The sequence below is a fragment of the Calypte anna genome, chromosome 11 (assembly GCF_003957555.1).
Source record: "Calypte anna isolate BGI_N300 chromosome 11, bCalAnn1_v1.p, whole genome shotgun sequence".
Lineage (NCBI taxonomy): Eukaryota > Metazoa > Chordata > Aves > Apodiformes > Trochilidae > Calypte > Calypte anna.
This window is the reverse complement of record NC_044257.1, coordinates 1,928,823-1,945,327: the sequence shown is the minus strand read 5'-3', so window position 1 is coordinate 1,945,327 and position 16,505 is coordinate 1,928,823. Positions and strand designations below refer to the sequence as shown.

Here is a 16,505-nt window from a genome sequence, read left to right as displayed (position 1 = left end):
CCCTTGCAAGCAGCTGTGGGGAGCAGCCCAAGCAGAAGTTGAATGGCACTGGGACAGCACACTGCCTCAGAAGGTTACAGTCCTGTCTATTTTCATCTTTTCTGCTTTCAGTTCTCCTTTCAAACCCCAGGGTCTTGCACAAAGAGGTCTCATAGAGTCACAGAATGGTTTGGGTTTAAAGGGACCTTAAAAATCATCTAGATCCAACCTCCCCACCAACCACCTTCTCACCAAAGCAGCACGAGCCATTTCATCAGCACAGATGTTCATGGGGCAGCTACAAACTACCAGCATTTACTGGGCTGTTTCCTTCCCAGAAAGTGAGTTTGCATTGTAGACACTTTCAAGCAATGACTTTCCCCAGACTGTTTATACCTCAAAGCAGACAACGGTGATTTTGCACCAGTTCTGGAGTTTTTCCATCAGTTTCATTGCATCTGTAAACCTGGCCAAGCTCCTGGTGAGCTGCCAAGCCCTGCTCCTGAACAGAATGAATTTTAGCTTCTTCCTCTGAGAAAAATCCTCTGCAGGAACCTTGCAGAGAGGTCACATCCCCTCCCATGTCCCAGAGTCACCCGAGATCAGATGGGTGCTCATCACCAGCACCCAAACCACCCAGCACCCAGCAGAGGGGCCCCATGGTCAGTGGCTGGTGAGCAGCCTCCCCACATCCAGCAGAAGGTTTGGATTTTTCCATCCCTGAACAGTTTTCTCTGCACTGTTGGTTTTTATTCTCCACTTATTTACTCTGTCTTTCCTGGAGAACTGGTGTTGGTGGGTTTTGGTTGGTATTTTTGTTCGTTTTTTGCTTGTTTGGTTTTGTTTGTGTTCTCGTTGGTTTTTTAATTGGTGCTTTTGTTTTGCTGGCTGAACAATCAGGACCCTTCCTGCAGTGCCAGGAGGTACCTCCTGCTGACAGGGACACAGGAAGGATCATTTCCTCCTCCCACCTCTTCTCAGCAGCTCTCTCCTCCCAGGGGACCAAAACCACCAAGCCCAGAGAAACCCAGCACAGCCAGTGCCCAGGAGCAGGATGACAAAGGACACATTCCCTGACTGCTTCCAGCTAGAAAAATTCCAAAGATCCCAAGCTGAGTTTTCCAAGAGCATCTCCTGACATAAGGCACCCCCCAAATCAACAGGAAAACAAATCCCCCAGCTCCCTGTGTTCTTCCAACAAAAGGACCTAGAAGAGTTCTTCTGATTTATTTAAATTTTCTATTAAAACCAGAAAATTTGAGAGCAGCTGATGGAGCAGCCAGCTGGAAGCAGGGAGATGGTGTTGGTTTCACTCCTCTTGTCCAAAGATGCAGGCTTGGCAAAAGAGCTCGTTTATTTAAGCTCCCTAATTAATGCAGGGTTTTAAATAAAAGCAGCTTATAGATATTTGGTAGCTGGCAAGAAAAAAAAAATCTCCCAAAATAAAAGAAACTGCGAAGATATTAGTGCAGGGGCAGGAGTGAAGGAACTGTGACACAAATACTGTCCCATCCAATTGCAGAACTTGGAGAAAAGTTGGTAGAAATTCTCCACAGTTAATGTTTCTTTCAAAGGGATTTGGGTGAGGCCATTCACACTGGGTACCAACAAACACCTCATTTCCTTTGTTCAGAGTAACATTCAGAGAATCTCAGTTATCCATCTTGGAAGTCAACGGTACCAAAAGGGAAAGCAAGGGGGGAAACAATGTGCTGAACAATTTGGTTTACAGCACAACCTGGGGAATGAAATGTGCTTCAATGTTAGAAGAAAACCCTGAGAAGGCAGCAGGGTCAGCCCATCTCCACCAGAACCAGAGGCACAGCTGCTTCAGGGCTGGTTAAGGAGGGAGCCCGAGTCCTCTGAACAATCATTCAGGCAGAGACAGAGGAATGAATCTAAGAGTTTTTCACCTGCTTCCTCAGATGCAGGTAGAAGGGTTCCATGGGGCAGGTGGTCCTGCCAGGGGGGGGATTCCCAGCCCAAGGGGCAAAGTGGTTTGGGTCACAAAGTGGCTTTGGGGCCCAGCTGGGCTCCTGAATCCAGAGCCAGAGCACTGAGAAGAAGAGTCCTGTGCCTGGCTGGTGCCTGGAGAAGCTCATTTCCTCCTGTGAATCAGCTGGGTGCCATCCTGCACTGCTGAGCCCCTGGCCCAGAGAAGCTGTGGCTGCCCCATCCCTGGCAGTGTCCAAGTCCAGGTTGGATGGAGCTTGGAGCACTCTGGGCTGGTGGGAGGTGTCCCTGCCCATACAGGGGTTTGGGACTGGATGAGCTTTCAGGTCCCTTCCAACCCAAACCATTCAATGAAATCACAGAAAGTGAGGGGTTGGAAGGGACCTCAAGAGATCCTGGAGTCCAACCCCCCTGCCAGAGCAGGGTCACCTCCAGCAGTCACACAGACACCTCCAGGGGGGCTTTGAGACTCCACAACCCCCCTGGGCAGCCTGGGCCAGGGCTCCCTCACCCTCACAGTGGAAAAGTTTTTCCTTATATTTCTGTGGAACCTCCTGTGCTCCAGTTTGTCCCCACTGCCCCTTGTCCTGTCACTGGACATCCCTGAGCAGAGCCTGGCCCCATCCTCCTGGCACTCACCCTTTCCATATTTATCAACATCACTGAGCTCACCCCTCAGTCTCCTCCTCTCCAAGCTGCAGAGCCCCAGCTCCCTCAGCCTTTCCTCACCAGGAGATGTTCCACTCCCTTCAGCAGCTCTGTGCCTCTGCTCTGGACTCTCTCCAGCAGTTCCCTCTCCTTCTGGAACTGAGGGGCCCAGAACTGGACACAATATTCCAGATGTGGCCTCACCAGGGCAGAGCAGAGGGGCAGGAGAACCTCTCCTGACCTCCTGACCACCCCCTCCTCATGCCCCCCAGGTGCCATTGGGCTTCTTGGCCACCAGGACACATTGTTGGCTCTTGGGCATCCATCCTTCCATCCCCCAGCACTCCCAGGGCCCTTTCCCCTTTGCTGCTCTCCAACAGCTCAGTCCCCACCCTGTCCTGGTACCTGGGGTTGTTCTTTCCCAGATGTCAGACTCTCCACTTGCCCTTCTTGGAATTCATTCCATTTCACCCTGCCCAACTCTCCAGCCTGTCCAGGTCCCTCTGGATGGCAGCACAGCCTCCTGGGGGGTCAGACACTCCTCCCAGCTTTGTAAGGAGCATTACTGCTGCAGCAAAGAGAGAGCTGGGAATATTTCACTTGTGTATAAGGGACAGAAGCAGTTAAATAAAATAAAACAGACCAGATTAAGCAGGGTCTACACCAACTATTACCATCATGAACCAGGTCTGCTGATGGGTGCCATGCACAACAACCTTTAGGCTTTCCAGAAAATACTGGGGCTAAGGAGCTCCTGGGTGGTATTTCTACAGAATTGCACATAGAACCATTTGGGTTGGAAAGGAGCTCTGGGATCACCAAGTTCAACCCTTGATCCACTCCCCCTGTGGTTCCCAGCCCATGGCACTGAGTGCCACATTCAGTCTCTTCTTAAAAACTTCCATGGATGGGGAATCCACCCACTCCCTGGGCAACTCATTCTAATGTCTAATCACCCTCTCTGGAGAGAGTTTCTTCCTAATATCCAACCTAAACCTCCCTTGGCAGAGGTTTAGGTTGGATATTAGGAATAAATTCTTAATCCCATGCCCTCTTGTCCCACTGATATCTGCCTGGGAGCAGAGCCCAACCCCCCCTAGCTCCAACCTCCTTTCAGGGAGTTGCAGAGAGTGATGAGGTCTCCCCTGAGCCTCCTCTTCTCCAGCCTCAACACCCCCAGCTCCCTCAGCCCTTCCTCACAGCAATTCTGCTGGATCCCTTCACAGCCTCCTTGCTCTTCTCTGCACCTGCTCCAGCACCTCAAGCTCCTTCCTGAGCTGAGGGGCCCAGAACTGGACACAGGACTCAAGCTGTGGCCTCACCAGGGCTGAGCACAGGAGCAGAATCCCTTCCCTGGACCTGCTGGCCACGCTGTTCCTGAGCCAGCCCAGGATGCCATTGGCCTTCTTGGCCACCTGGGCACACTGCTGGCTCCTCTTCAGCTTCCTGGCAATCCAGACTCCCAGGTCCCTTTCTGCCACTCTGTGCCCAGCCTGGAGCTCCCCACGGGGTTGTTGTGGCCAAAGTGCAGGAACCTCAAACAGCAACAAGAGCAAAAGGTAACACCAACACATTCCTGGGATGGGGCACCAGCTCTGCCCACCCCCAGCCAGCTGTAAGCAAGAACCAGTTTGACACCACTCTGCACCAGTGGGACCATTGCCCACGAGTGTGGACGAAGTCCGGTGTGGAGGAGCTGTGCTCAGGGAGGGACTCCCGCCAGAGGGGTTCCTGGGGGACTTTGTGCCCTGGCAGGGACCCCGCGGTGGAGCAGGGGAAGCCTGTGAGGAATCCTTCTCCCTGAGGAGGAAGGAGCAGCAGAGTTCCGTAACACCCAGGAGGTGCTGAGCAGAAGGAGCCGGGTCAGAGAGCAGGCCGGGAGCTTTCCCAAAGCCCACGGGGGGAGCAGTCCCTGGATGCCCAGACAATGGGGAGGTCCCAGCACGGCCCATCCTGCGGACACCAAGCCGGTGACACCCTCCTGGGCAAGGACTCCCGCACCTCTGCACCCTCACGGGTGGGCGGGGGTCTCCCGCTTCCTCCTGCCCCGGGGATGAGCAGCTCTGAAGGCTGCGATGCTCACACCCCCCTCCACCAAAGGACCCCGGGTGGGGGCGTCCCACGCCCCTCCCCAGACCCCGGGGGCTGCCCCAGCGATGCCCCCGCGCCGCTCCGCTCCCACCTGAGCCACGAAGCGGTCGGAGGCCTCCCCGTACTTCTCCAGCACGGCGGCGGGCGGCGGTTCCGCGTACTCGAACTGCGGGTCGTAAGCGAAGCTGGCTCGGAAGAACCGCTCCCGTTCGGCCTCCACGTTGCGGGGCCGCAGGGCCACGAGCAGGCAGGGGCTGCGCCTCCCGCCGCCCTCCTCTCCCCGGCCCCGCGCCAGCTGGGGCAGCGAGGCGGCGGCACGCAAACCCCGGGCCCCGGCGCCTTCGCTCCGCCGCATCCCGGCACCGGTTTCCGACATGCGCCGGGTGCCCCGCGGCGGGGCGGGCGCGGGGCCGAGGACCGGGCCATGGCGAGCGGGCGGCTGCGAGCCCAGCACCATGGCGGGCACCGGGCGGGAGCGGGGCGGGGGGGAACGACTGCAATGGGACCGACCGACCCCCGCCCCGCCGCCACGGGCACGCACCGCCTCACGCCAATCCCCGCCGCGCCCGGCGCGCCGCAGCCAATGGGAGCGGAGGGTTTAGGGAAAGCCCCGCCCCCAGTGGAACAGTGGGGTTCGGGGCGGCTCCACCGGCGCCGGGAGCGGTCGCAGCGCAGCGGTGACACCGTCCCCACCCGTGGCACCAACCCCACCCGTGGCACCAACCCCACCCATGGCACCAGCCCCACCCGCATCCCTAACCCCCGCCGTGTCACCAGCCTCAGGGCCATTGCCACCCCAGTGGCTCCGCCAACCCCTTTCTCATCACCGGCTCCGGCTGCGTCACCAGTCCCAGACAAATTGCCACCCCAGTCGCCAGCCCCGGTCACATCACCAGCCCCACTCGTGTCACCAGTCCTGGTCATGTCACCAGCCCCAAGACACACTTCCAACCCTGGCCATGTCACCAGTCCCACTGTCACCCAGTCATGTCACCAGCCCCCTTTGTGTCACCAGCCCTGCTCATGTCACCAGCCCCCTTCGTGTCACCAGCTCTGGTCACGTCACCAGCCCCAAGACCCATTGCCAACCCCGGCCATGTCACCACTCCCACTGTCACCCAGTCATGTTGTCAGCCCCAGTAGTGTCACCAAGCCCCGTGCCACTGCCACCACCAGTGCTGAGCACGTGGCTCCTCCTGAACCCGTGGGCTGTGGGTGTCAGGGCTTTCAGTGTCACCCACCTGCCACGCGAGGACAAGGCCACCTCAGCACTCGGAAGCAGCAAAGTGTGTTTATTATTGTATAAATCTGCTGATTTCGAGCTGTTCCTGCCCGGGGAGCCATCTCACTGCTCGCAGGCTGTTGGCTGGCACACCCGCCGTGCCACCCCCACATCACCCCCGTGTCACTGGGAGGTCAGAGCTGGCACCCAGGCTGTGGCACCGTGGGCTCCAGGGCTGCTGAAGTGGCTGAACATGAGCTGCTGGTGCCAAGGGTGCTGTAATGAGCAAGTGTGATGTTAATGAGCTGGCAGCGTGGTTAATTACCCACCCAGCGGTGGGCAGTGACAAGCCTCTGAAGTATAATTAATTACTGTTCCCAAAAAGAAGGACCCATCAGCGTGGAAGTGGGTACCAGCCCATCCACCTGAGCTGGTGGTCTTGCTCCTTTTCCTTCCAAACTCATCATCTCCAGAGTCCTTTGCTACCCTGCGTGGCAGCTTCTGGTGGCTACCAGCATGGAGGGGAGCTGGCCCTCGCTCCTTTCAGTTCTTCCTGGACTCCTTGAAGACCTTCCATCCAGGTAGGATCTTCCCCTCCTTCCCTACCTCCGAGCCAGAGCTCCCTTGCCCCGGCTCCTCCTGCTCCTGTGGGCTCCCCAGGAGGATTTCATTGATGGAGCTGAGTGTCAGGTTGCTGAAGACCATGTTGAGGTGGTCAACACCTCTCAGCTCCCGGACCTGCACCTTCTGCTTTTGCTGCCCACGCCACCTCTTGCAGAGCTCCAGACTGCGCGTGTTGACGGAGTCATCTCCGTCCCCATAAACCATGTCCACGGGGTCCTCGTAAGGGAAATGCTCATCATAGATGTAAGTCTCCACGGTGGGGTGGCCCGTGCCGTAGAGGCAATACGTGTCCACTCCAGGAGGAGGCAAGTCCTTCAGCAGGTCCTTCATGTCCTCCCACATGTACCACCCGTCCTCCAGGTTGACGTCCATGAAGAAGCGCTGGTAGTCCCGGTAGGTGTAGTTGTAAGAGGGGGTGGAGATGAAAACGTGGGTCTCGGGCCAGGCCAAGTTTGTTGGGAACATCCAGGGGCTGGTGGTGGTCATGCGCTGCTCCTCACGCAGCTTGATGTTGGACATGAGTGGGATGCCGTGATTGTCACCTGCAGGGGACACAGGGGCTCGTTGGGGACAGCACCCACGTGCACCCTGGCAAACGGTGCCCCTTGGGCAGCAGTGCTGGGTTCACTTCCTCCAGCAGTGACCCAAGGCTGTCCCTTGGGGGTACGGTTCCACCTCAGATCTTCCCCTGCCTATCCCTGCCCGGGACCATACATCCTCTCCTCATTCCCTTTGGCTGAAGATATCCAGAGCAAACCTCCAAACTCTCTTCTCTCCAGTGCTACAGCTCCAGCTGCCAGGAGGGGCTGAGTGCAGACAAACCTGGAAAGGTGACAGCCCTGACCAACCCAACCCTGGACTTGCCTGCAATCCCAGCACCTCCACACTCTCCTGTGGGGTCAGGGGGGAGTTCAGTGATGGTGCTGATAAAGCGTGGCCAACCCACGTGCATCCTGCAAGCCCGGGCAGTTTTGGTGTGCCCTTTGACCATGCAACAATCACTGATTACCTTTAAAATGTCTCTGGCCCTTGTGGCAACAGAGAAAAAATATGAGGAGATGACTTAAGGGTGATGCAAGGGGACAGATGTTAAAATCTTGAAGCACATGATTTTCATTCCACGTGGTTTTGGAGGCTTGTGACTTGTAGATATTCTGGGCTGTCAGCATTAGGCAAGTGACTGTGGCCTTCTGGGCTGAGGAGAGACTAAAGAGGAACTGGGAGAAGTGAGATGAAAGCCTGGAAACAGCAAAGCTCATGGGGGATGGGATTTGAGATGTGGGGAGATGCAAGCAAGGGGTGCAGGGGGGGGGCACGGGTGGCCCTGGGGTGCCCTCCATGGCCTCTGCTGCAGGAGGTCTGCATGGTTTAGAGTGAAGGTCCAGCAGCTGTTATGGGTGGAGGTGAAGCAGATGCCTGGGGAGGTGGTGAGCATCACCCAAACTCCTTCCCTGGCCCCAAGATTTTTGGCTGAGCCGTTTTCTTGCCCAGCTGTGAAGGAGCCCCCCTAGCCCAGGACCTGACCTCGGGCATGGTGCAGAGCAACCCTGTCCCACTGTCCTGCTTGTCAAGGCTGTGACAGGAACATCCGTGGTGATTTCTGCACCTCAGGGTGCAGCAAAATCAGCCCCAGAGCACGAGCACTGCCTCCACAGACCCCTTGGCCATCTGTCCCCCACCTCTTCCCCCCCCTGCCCACCAGCATCCTTCCATTTCTGCAAGAGGGAAAAGCGAGCACGGAGGCAGTTGCAGTGCAGGAGTCACCCACCAGATGCCAGGATACGCAGGGGCTTGACAGACCCTCCCCAGGGGGCTCCCAGGGAGATGAAGCCCCCGATGTACTGCTCCTTCCAGGCCTGTGTCTGCTGCAGCAGGAAGTAGAGGACGTTGAGGTTGCCCATGCTGTGTGCGATGAGGAACACGGGGCGCTGGTACTCATCGTGCATTTCCTCGATCAGTGTCTTCAGGTTCTGGAAGTATTCAGGCTGCTCTTCTGCAGACAAGAGGGGCACCAGCTCTTGGCAAACCTCCCCCATGGCCACAGGGCTCCAGGACTGACCCAACCAGAGAGAGGTGTGGGCATGGAGCCCACAAGTGCCACCGCATTATTTACACGAGAGCTCCGCGTACGGCCGAGCATCCACCACCACAAGCAGCCACCCCTGCCCCAGAGGTTCCTCCACACCAGATGGCTCCCACAGCCCCTGAGAAACAATCCTGCTCCCCACCCTGCATGAGTGGTCTGACCACAAACTTACGGGGCCCAACCCTCCAGTCGTAGGGCGCTGCTCGGACCGTCTTGTCCCTGGCGTAGCCATTGTTCACGAGGTTCTGCACCAGGGTGTGCATGTAACCTAGGGGCAGAGAGAATGGGTGGCCTCGTGATCTTCTTCTCTCAATCTTTTTCCACTCTGGTCCTGGTCACGGCCACAATGGCCTCTGGTAAGCCCTGGAGCTTGGTGGCTCTGCCAAAGGTGGAAGCTCTATATGTCAAGGATGGAGTGGTCCCCACTGTCCCTAAGACCACCCTTCTGTCACTCCCCGGTGACCTGGGCTCTCTGCACAACCGTCCCCTAGTAAAGACAAGGGGGAGACAACTTGCAGGGAGGATCCCTGGACACCCCACACCTCTCTGCCTCTCACCTGCCAACTTGCTCTGGTCCAAGTATTCCACGGAATAGGTCTTGCCGAAGCCGGGCACACGGATATGCACCCCGGGGGCATTGGACATTTTCCGTGAGGTTCTGTTGTACACCACCCTGTGGGGACAGGGCAGAAGGTAGGAGAAGAACTGTGTCCCCAGGGGACAGGGTGGCAGCCTGGACCTTGGTGGCTGTTTCCAAGGCTGATGCAGACAGGTAGGTGGACTGGTGCCCGATGCATCTCAGGGTGGGAGGCTGTGACAGAGCAGTCCCTTGGCCCTGCTGCCACGGGCAGGGTGGTGGCATCTGCAGTGGGTGCTGAGGACGGGCTGGCTGGCACAACCACGAGGCAGTGACATGGGAAAGGGACGGAGAGCTCAGAGCAGGAGCCAGCCAAATGTGTCCCCAAGCAGTCCCGTGACGCTCCCATGGTTTTCCATGTGCGTCAGATCGTGGCCGGAGGGGAGGAGAGGGGAGAGAGATCCCTGGAAGGTCATTGCCCTGGGAGCTCCCTGGGTGGGGGGGTGGTACCTGGTGTTATCAATCCAGCAGTCCACTCCCACTGGCAGGAAGGTGTTGAGGTTGAGCCAGATGGTGAAGTAATCCTCTGTTTTGCGGTAGCACATCCAGTTCACCACATCTGGCTTGTCCAGCTTGGCTTCCAGTTGGTTTCCAAGACACCCGGGCACTGGTGGCATGGAGAGGGACAGCAGAGCCATCTAGGGACCCTGTCCCACCTGGTGCTCCACCAGCTCCCCAGGTAGGGCTCCCTCCCGGCTGGGGATGGTTGGACCAGAATTCCTGGAGAACAGCCTGCTCCGGGCAGGAGCAAGTGTGCTCAGAGTCCAGCTGCAGGGTGAGCATGGAAAGGGCACAGCAGCATCCTCCTGGGGACCCCCCCTGAGCTCTCTGTCCCCCAGGGTGACCCCCAGAGATGCTGCCATAGAATCACGGGATTGTTTGGGCTGGAAAAGACCTTTAAGATTCTCAAGTCCAACATTTAACCCGGCACTGCCAAGGCCACCACTGCCCCATGTCCCTCAGCACCACATCTCCAGGGCTTTGAAACCCCTCCAGGGATGGTGACCCCAACACTGCCCTGGGACAACCCTTTCAGGGAAGAAATTGTTCCTAATACCCAATCTAAACCTTCCCTGGCACAACTTGAGGCCATTTCCTCTTGTCCCATCACTTGTTCTGTGGGAGAAGAGACCAACCCCTCTGTGCTCCAACCTCCTCTCAGGCAGTTGTACCCCCAAGCCACATCCCACAGGAATTCAGTGCAAACAGTGGGCACGATAGACACAGCCTGGTTTTAAGCAAGTTCACAGTGTGCAACTTGGGCTCCCTCAGTGAGGGTGACCATCACCATGGCACCTGGTCAGCCCCTGGCTTTTCTGCAAGGGATGGGACACCCATCCTGATGCCCCATCCCCCCCACGCCATGTCCCTGTGCCATGGGGACCATTCCCAGCTGGTCTGCAGGAGCCAAGGGCCAGCACTGACTTCGAGGGGGAGGACAAGAGGTGACAGACCTGCAGGGGACAGTGGCTGGGAGCCTGGTGGGATGGGAGCAGGGGGTGATGAATCCCACAGCCCCAGCTGGACCTTCAGTGCTTCCACAGCCACTGGTGCTTGTGTCCCATGGAAGGAGCTCCTCCCAGTGACCCCATGAGCTGCTCTGTGACCTGAAATCCCTGTAGATGCTGGGCTGGGCCTCCTTCCCAGGCCATGCTGGGGCTGTGGGATCCCACAGGAATGGTGGGCTGGGAGCCACACTGCTTGGCCTGGGGGCTGAAGGGTGCCTGTACACAGCATCTTCCATCTGAGAAGGCTGTTCCCTGCTCTCCCTGGCACGCACAAACCTCAGGGGTTCCTGTGGCCCTGGCTCCATAGGTGTGGGTGTTTTGGGGAGCCCCTGTGCTGGCCCTGGGTGCTCCAACCCCATTCCACCTACCATGGCATCAGGTCCTGCAGCGTGGCAGAGGCACAGCTGCAGCCTCTGAAACCCTCATCCCAGGCAAGAGGGGACTGGGAGGTGGGGGGAGGCTCCCTCAAACTGTTCCACAGCTCCCTAACCTCTGCAGCATCTCCCGAGGGATACAGGGAGCATCTTCCAAGCACTTGGTTGGGGATCAGGACACCTTGGAATAGGAGAGCCCAGGCAGGGAGGACCTTCCTGGACAGTGAGAGGAGCTGGAGCTGCTCTGATGGGATCCAAGGGTGTGGAGCCAGCACCCCCACCCCCAGCACACATTCCTGAGCTCTGCCTCCCCTTCCAGGGAACATTAGGTAATTATTAAGGGAGTTCCTGTGGGGGCAGAGGGGTTATCAGCGGTCCCAAGGGCACTGGGGGTTTCTGGGACACCCAGGCCAGGGGGATGGGAGACATGCAGATGCTGAGTGGCACATGGGACAGGGGAACCTGGCTGGGTGTGGGGATGGGGGCTGAGGCTGGTGCCAGGGAGATGCCACCCTGAGAGGAGGTACCTGGTGACAGCCACAGCAGAACCTGCTCCAGGGCACCAAAGCCTTGGATGGTGGGGATGACGGGGAGGGAGTTTGCAGGGTCAGCCCTCGGCATCACAACAGCAATGTTTCTGCTTTTTCTCTTCTCTTTTTAAAGGGGAAACTCAGGGAAAAAAACCAAAACAAACCCGATTCTGCTCAGCAGAGGTTTCAGGGCAAGACCCTGTCTCTTGTCCCTGGTGGTGGCAAAGGGGCAAAGGATGGCAGAGCCTTGTGGGATGGGGGTACCACCCTGCACCCACCTCCCCAGAGTGATGCCCCAACCCTTCCTTTCCCCTTCTTGAGCACCTCCCTCTCTCCTCTACTCCATCCCGGACAAGGTGGTCCTGAGAGGATGCAGCCGCAGAGGGTGATGTCCCAGTCATCAGGGAGGTGCAGAAGACACAGGGTGGGGTGGGCACTGGGGGACAAAAGGATGGTGGGTGCTGGCCCATGGGACTGGTGGCAGGAGAGGACAAAAGAGAATGTGCTGCAGCCCCCCAGTTACCCCTGCCCCTGAGCTGAGCAAGCCCTAAACACTCCCTGCTTCAGCCATGAGATTTTAGAGCCCCATTTGCTTTCTGGGGTGCCAAGCCTGCACCCCAGGTCCAGGCAGCTGCCACCGAGCACAGCCAGCCCCGTGTCCCCAGCCCGACAGATAGCGAGTCGTCTGTCATCCCCCTTGGTGGCTCCAGATTGCCAAGAGCCCCCCGGCAGTGCCAGGAGGACCCCAACCCCACGGCAGCCAAGAACCCCCCAGCAGTGCCTGGAGGACCCCAACCCCACGGCAGCCAAGAGCCCCCCAGCAGTGCCAGGAGGACCCCAACCCCACGCCGGCTCTTCGGGGGGGGCTGCGGGGTGCCCACCCCTCCCCCGGTGGGACCTTACCGAGCACCACGGGCGGAGTGCTGTTGCTCGGGGGAGCTTCTGGGGTGCTGGTGGGTGGGAAGAGAACGTTGAAGAGCCAAAAGGAGGAGGTGGGCTGCGGGAGCAGCCACAGAGTCAGCAAAGCCACCCCGGCGCCGCTGCGCCCCATGGCGAGGCTCGCCCGGGATCCTCCTCCAGCAAAACAGCCCTGCGGGTACCGGCCTCTTTTTTTCTTTTTTCTTTTTTTTTCCTTTTTTTCTTTTTTTAAAATGCAGGTTCAGCCAAGAGGCAGCTGGGCTGTAGGGGAGGAGAAGCGGCGAGGGGTTGGCCGTGGTGGGGAGGAGGGACGGGGAGGGCCGGAGGGCTGGCGGGCGGCTGGGATGGGGCGGTCCGGGGGTGCCCCGGAGTGGGGCTGAGCTCGGGGGGCACCCGCATCCAGAGGCTTCCCAGGGCTCAGACCCCCTCGGCTGTCAGCTGGGGTGCTGGACGGCACCTACTGCCCCTCCGCTCTCGGGTAACCCCAGGGCTGACCACGCTGCCCGTTCCCTTCCCGTTCCCTGCCCGCCCTCTGCCCGTTCCTTTCCCGTTCTCTGCCTTCCCCCTGCCCGTTCCCTGCCCTCCCCTTTCCCGTTCCCTGCCCGCCCCCTGCCCGCTCCCCTCCTGCTGATGCTGCCGACGGGGCCAGGGGGACTTCAGACCCCTTGGAGAAAACATCAAGGCTGCGACAGGCGAGGACACACCGGGACAGCCCCTCATGCCACAACATGGCAACAGGAGATCCCCAGTGCCACCCTCGGCACTGCCCCGGCCCTGTCCCCCCCTGCCCAGGCTGCAGCATCCTGCACACACCCACACACCCACATCCACACCCCCACCCACACCCACCCACCCACACCCACCCACACCCATACCCACACACCCACCCACCCCCACCCACACACCCACCCCCATATCCCCACCCACACCCACCCACACACCCATGCACCCACCCCCCCCACACACACACTCACACCACACCCACCCCCCACACACCCCAGCAAGGCGCTGGCTCTGGCACCCTGCACCTCCAGGTCACCACAGTCTCGGTGTCCCCGCAGGTGTGTCCCCCTCCTCAGTGCCAGCCCGGGCTGGGGAAGCTGGTTGTCCCCTCTCCTCCTGCCATCCCTCCCCTTGGGGAACAATTTGGGATCTGCTGGCAGGTGGCCAGGGACACCAGGGCACAGACCCCAGCCCTGGGGCTGAACACGGAGGGTGACACCTCAGCCTCAGGAGGGCTTTCCCCGTGGTGTCTGCGTTTCACAAGGAGAGGTTACAAATCCTCGTGGGGAAGCAGGAATGGACTTCAGGTGCCCACTGACTCCCTTGGAGGACTCCATCCCCCTGACACAGGCTCCTGGGGCACCCAACCCTCCTCTGCTGAAGGAAATCCTTCCCAGCCTGCTAGGTGAGGGCTGAACATACTGAGGATGGAGGTCAGATCCAGGGTGGGGGTTCCCCATCTACCTCAGGGGTCAGTGGTGTCCTTGGACTGAGCTTGGTGGACCAGCAGAGCCTGGGGGGCTCAGAGGAAAGAAGGAGCTGAGGATGCAGCTCCATCGTGCTCTTCCTTGGTGGACAGAAACCCAAAGATTCCCAGGCAGCATGAACAGAAGTGATGAGAAATATCTGCTCACCTCAAGTCCTGCCCTGTCCTTCACTCATGTGCAAATCCTTCCTACCCAGCATCTTCACTGGAGTTGAGCTCTGGGGCAGAAAGCTGCAGCCTGCCCAGGGGAGGTTTTCCTTCCAGCTTGGCCAGGACAGGAACAAAGAGCTCCAACAAGGTGGGTTGGCATCAGAAAAGTCATACTCTCCTCCTGAAGGGAAAATGCCTTTTTCCTCCCACGCAAGAGCAAGCTGGGTTGGGGATGGAGGACACTGGTGGGTTCCCTGTGGAGAAGATGGGTTATTCCTGCAGAGCAGGGAGGAAGGGCAGGGGAAAAGGCTGGGTGGCATTTAGGAGGCTGGCCAAGGCAGTGAGTGGCACAGCATCTCTGCAAACCACACTCCCTGAGCTGCCTCAGAGTCACTCCCTGATGATCCAGCCTGTGGCCAGAATTCCAGTGCTGAGCCTGGTGTGGGCCAGCAGTGCAGCTGAGTGGGCTGAGGAGCTGGCTCTGGGGACTGGGAAAGTGAGTTCAAAGCCCACAGCTGCTGAGTTATTATTTTATTTTATTATTTTATAATTTTATTATTTTCTAATTTTTATTATTTTCCTCACCCACAGACCCCACCGGGCTCTCCTCCTTCTCCTTATCACCCTGGTTTTGGCTGTCCCCATGAGGACAAGCCTGGTATTTCTGTGTTGCCTCCCCCCCCCCATTCTAGTCCAGAAGAAGAGGTGCTGAGGTCCTGGGGTGCTCCTCCTCATGGGATGGTGCCCTCTGCTGTGGTGGCCTGGCTGGAGCAGGGTAGGGTCCCAGGCATTCCCCACGCTGCCCAGCAAGTGCTGCAGTGAAGGGGGGTACTGAGTGAAGGGAGGTACTGAGTGGGTGTTCTGAACACCCCAACCCCCCCAGATCAGGAGCCTGGATAGCTCAGCTGGGAGAGCATCAGACTTTTAATCTGAGGGTCCAGGGTTCAAGCCCCTGTTCAGGCAAAGGTTTCATCCTTTATGAGCTCCTGGGCAGGAGCTTTCCCTTCTTCCTGCCGGGGCTGGGCTCTCCTGGAGCTGCTGAGATGGGGATAGGGCTCCTGCTCCTCCTCCCTTCCTCACTGAGGGCTGCTCAGGCGCCCAAACTCAGCATCTTGAGGCATCTTCTGTGACTGGGTTCCTACTGGCACCTGCTCTGTCATGAACGTGATGAAGGAGCTGGATCATCTCTTCTGGAAGGGAAGCCAGGGGTGCCCAGACCCAGTACCAGAGACCTTGGGAACAAACTATTCCTGAACATCAGGAAAGACTTTTTCTCTGGGAGGGTGACTGAACACTGGGGAGTTGGGAAGCCTCCATCCTTGAAGGTATTCCAAAGCTGTCCAGACACAGTCCTCTGCAGCCACCTCTGGATGGCTCTGCTTGAGCAGTGGATTGGACCAGAGGACTTCCAGAAGTGCCTCCAACCTCAGCTGTCCTGTGACACTGTTGCCTCTCACCCCAAACTCATCCAGTCCTGTGCTGTGTTATGAGAAGATGGTTCATAGGAGAGCAGGGTGTTTCTCCTTTCAGCTGTGTCAAAGTGGGACAGGGACCTCAGCTGCTCAAGGACAACTTCCCTAGGTGTTCCCTCTGTATTGTCTTTAGAAGGCAAAAGACTTTTCCAGCTTTGTCTGAGTCAAGTCTGTATTTTCAGTAAAAAGGGTAAAATGAAGGAGTGTGAAGTCTTACAAGTAGTGCCTTACAAGTAGTGTCTTTACTCCTTTTCTCCTTCTGGAGGGTAAAATGTTCCTCAGAGCTGAGCAGTGTTCCTGGCTCTGCACACCAGGCTCTGGCTGTAACTATAACCATGGAGTTATCAGTCCCAGGAGCAGCCACTGCCTGAGAAACTTGCTGTGAATTTCAGCAAGTGCAGCTGCTGACAAGAGACTGAGCTGAAAGCAAAAGGACAAGACAGAAAATCCCCTTTATCCTGGCCCAAACCAGGACACAATGGTGGGAGCATCTCATGTTGTGGGAGCATCACATTAGGATACAGCAAATTTAGGGTTATACTCTTTTCAGCTATGTCTGAGTTAACATGTGGTGAGTAATTGAGGGAATTTATAGCATCCTAAGTCCAAGATACAACAAATTTCAGAGAATCACAGAATTGTTTTGGTTGAGAAAGGCCTTTAAGGTCATCAAGTCAAACCAGTCAAACCATTAACCCAGCACCCAAAACCACCACTAACCCATGTCCCTCAGCAACACATCTACACATTTCCGAAACCCTTCCAGGAATGGAGTCTCCACCACTACTCTGAGACAGGGCCTGACAATCCTTCTGGGTAAGAAA

At 57.9% G+C, this 16,505-nt stretch overlaps 1 protein-coding gene and 1 non-coding gene across 2 annotated transcripts; one reads left to right on the top strand and one right to left on the bottom strand.

The window, feature by feature from the left end:
* Positions 1-5,943: 5,943 nt before the first annotated feature.
* On the bottom strand, positions 5,944-12,874 carry LCAT (lecithin-cholesterol acyltransferase). Its single transcript, XM_030457651.1, has 6 exons — positions 12,556-12,874; positions 9,691-9,847; positions 9,161-9,276; positions 8,776-8,871; positions 8,286-8,510; positions 5,944-7,059 (listed from the first exon to the last, which is right to left on the bottom strand). The coding sequence occupies exons 1-6, from the start codon at positions 12,701-12,703 to the stop codon at positions 6,437-6,439; spliced, it is 1,365 nt and encodes a 454-aa protein (XP_030313511.1). The 5' UTR covers positions 12,704-12,874; the 3' UTR covers positions 5,944-6,436.
* Positions 12,875-15,099: 2,225 nt separating this feature from the next.
* TRNAK-UUU lies at positions 15,100-15,172 on the top strand. Its single transcript has one exon. It is a non-coding gene; the product is annotated as a tRNA-Lys (tRNA).
* Positions 15,173-16,505: the final 1,333 nt, after the last annotated feature.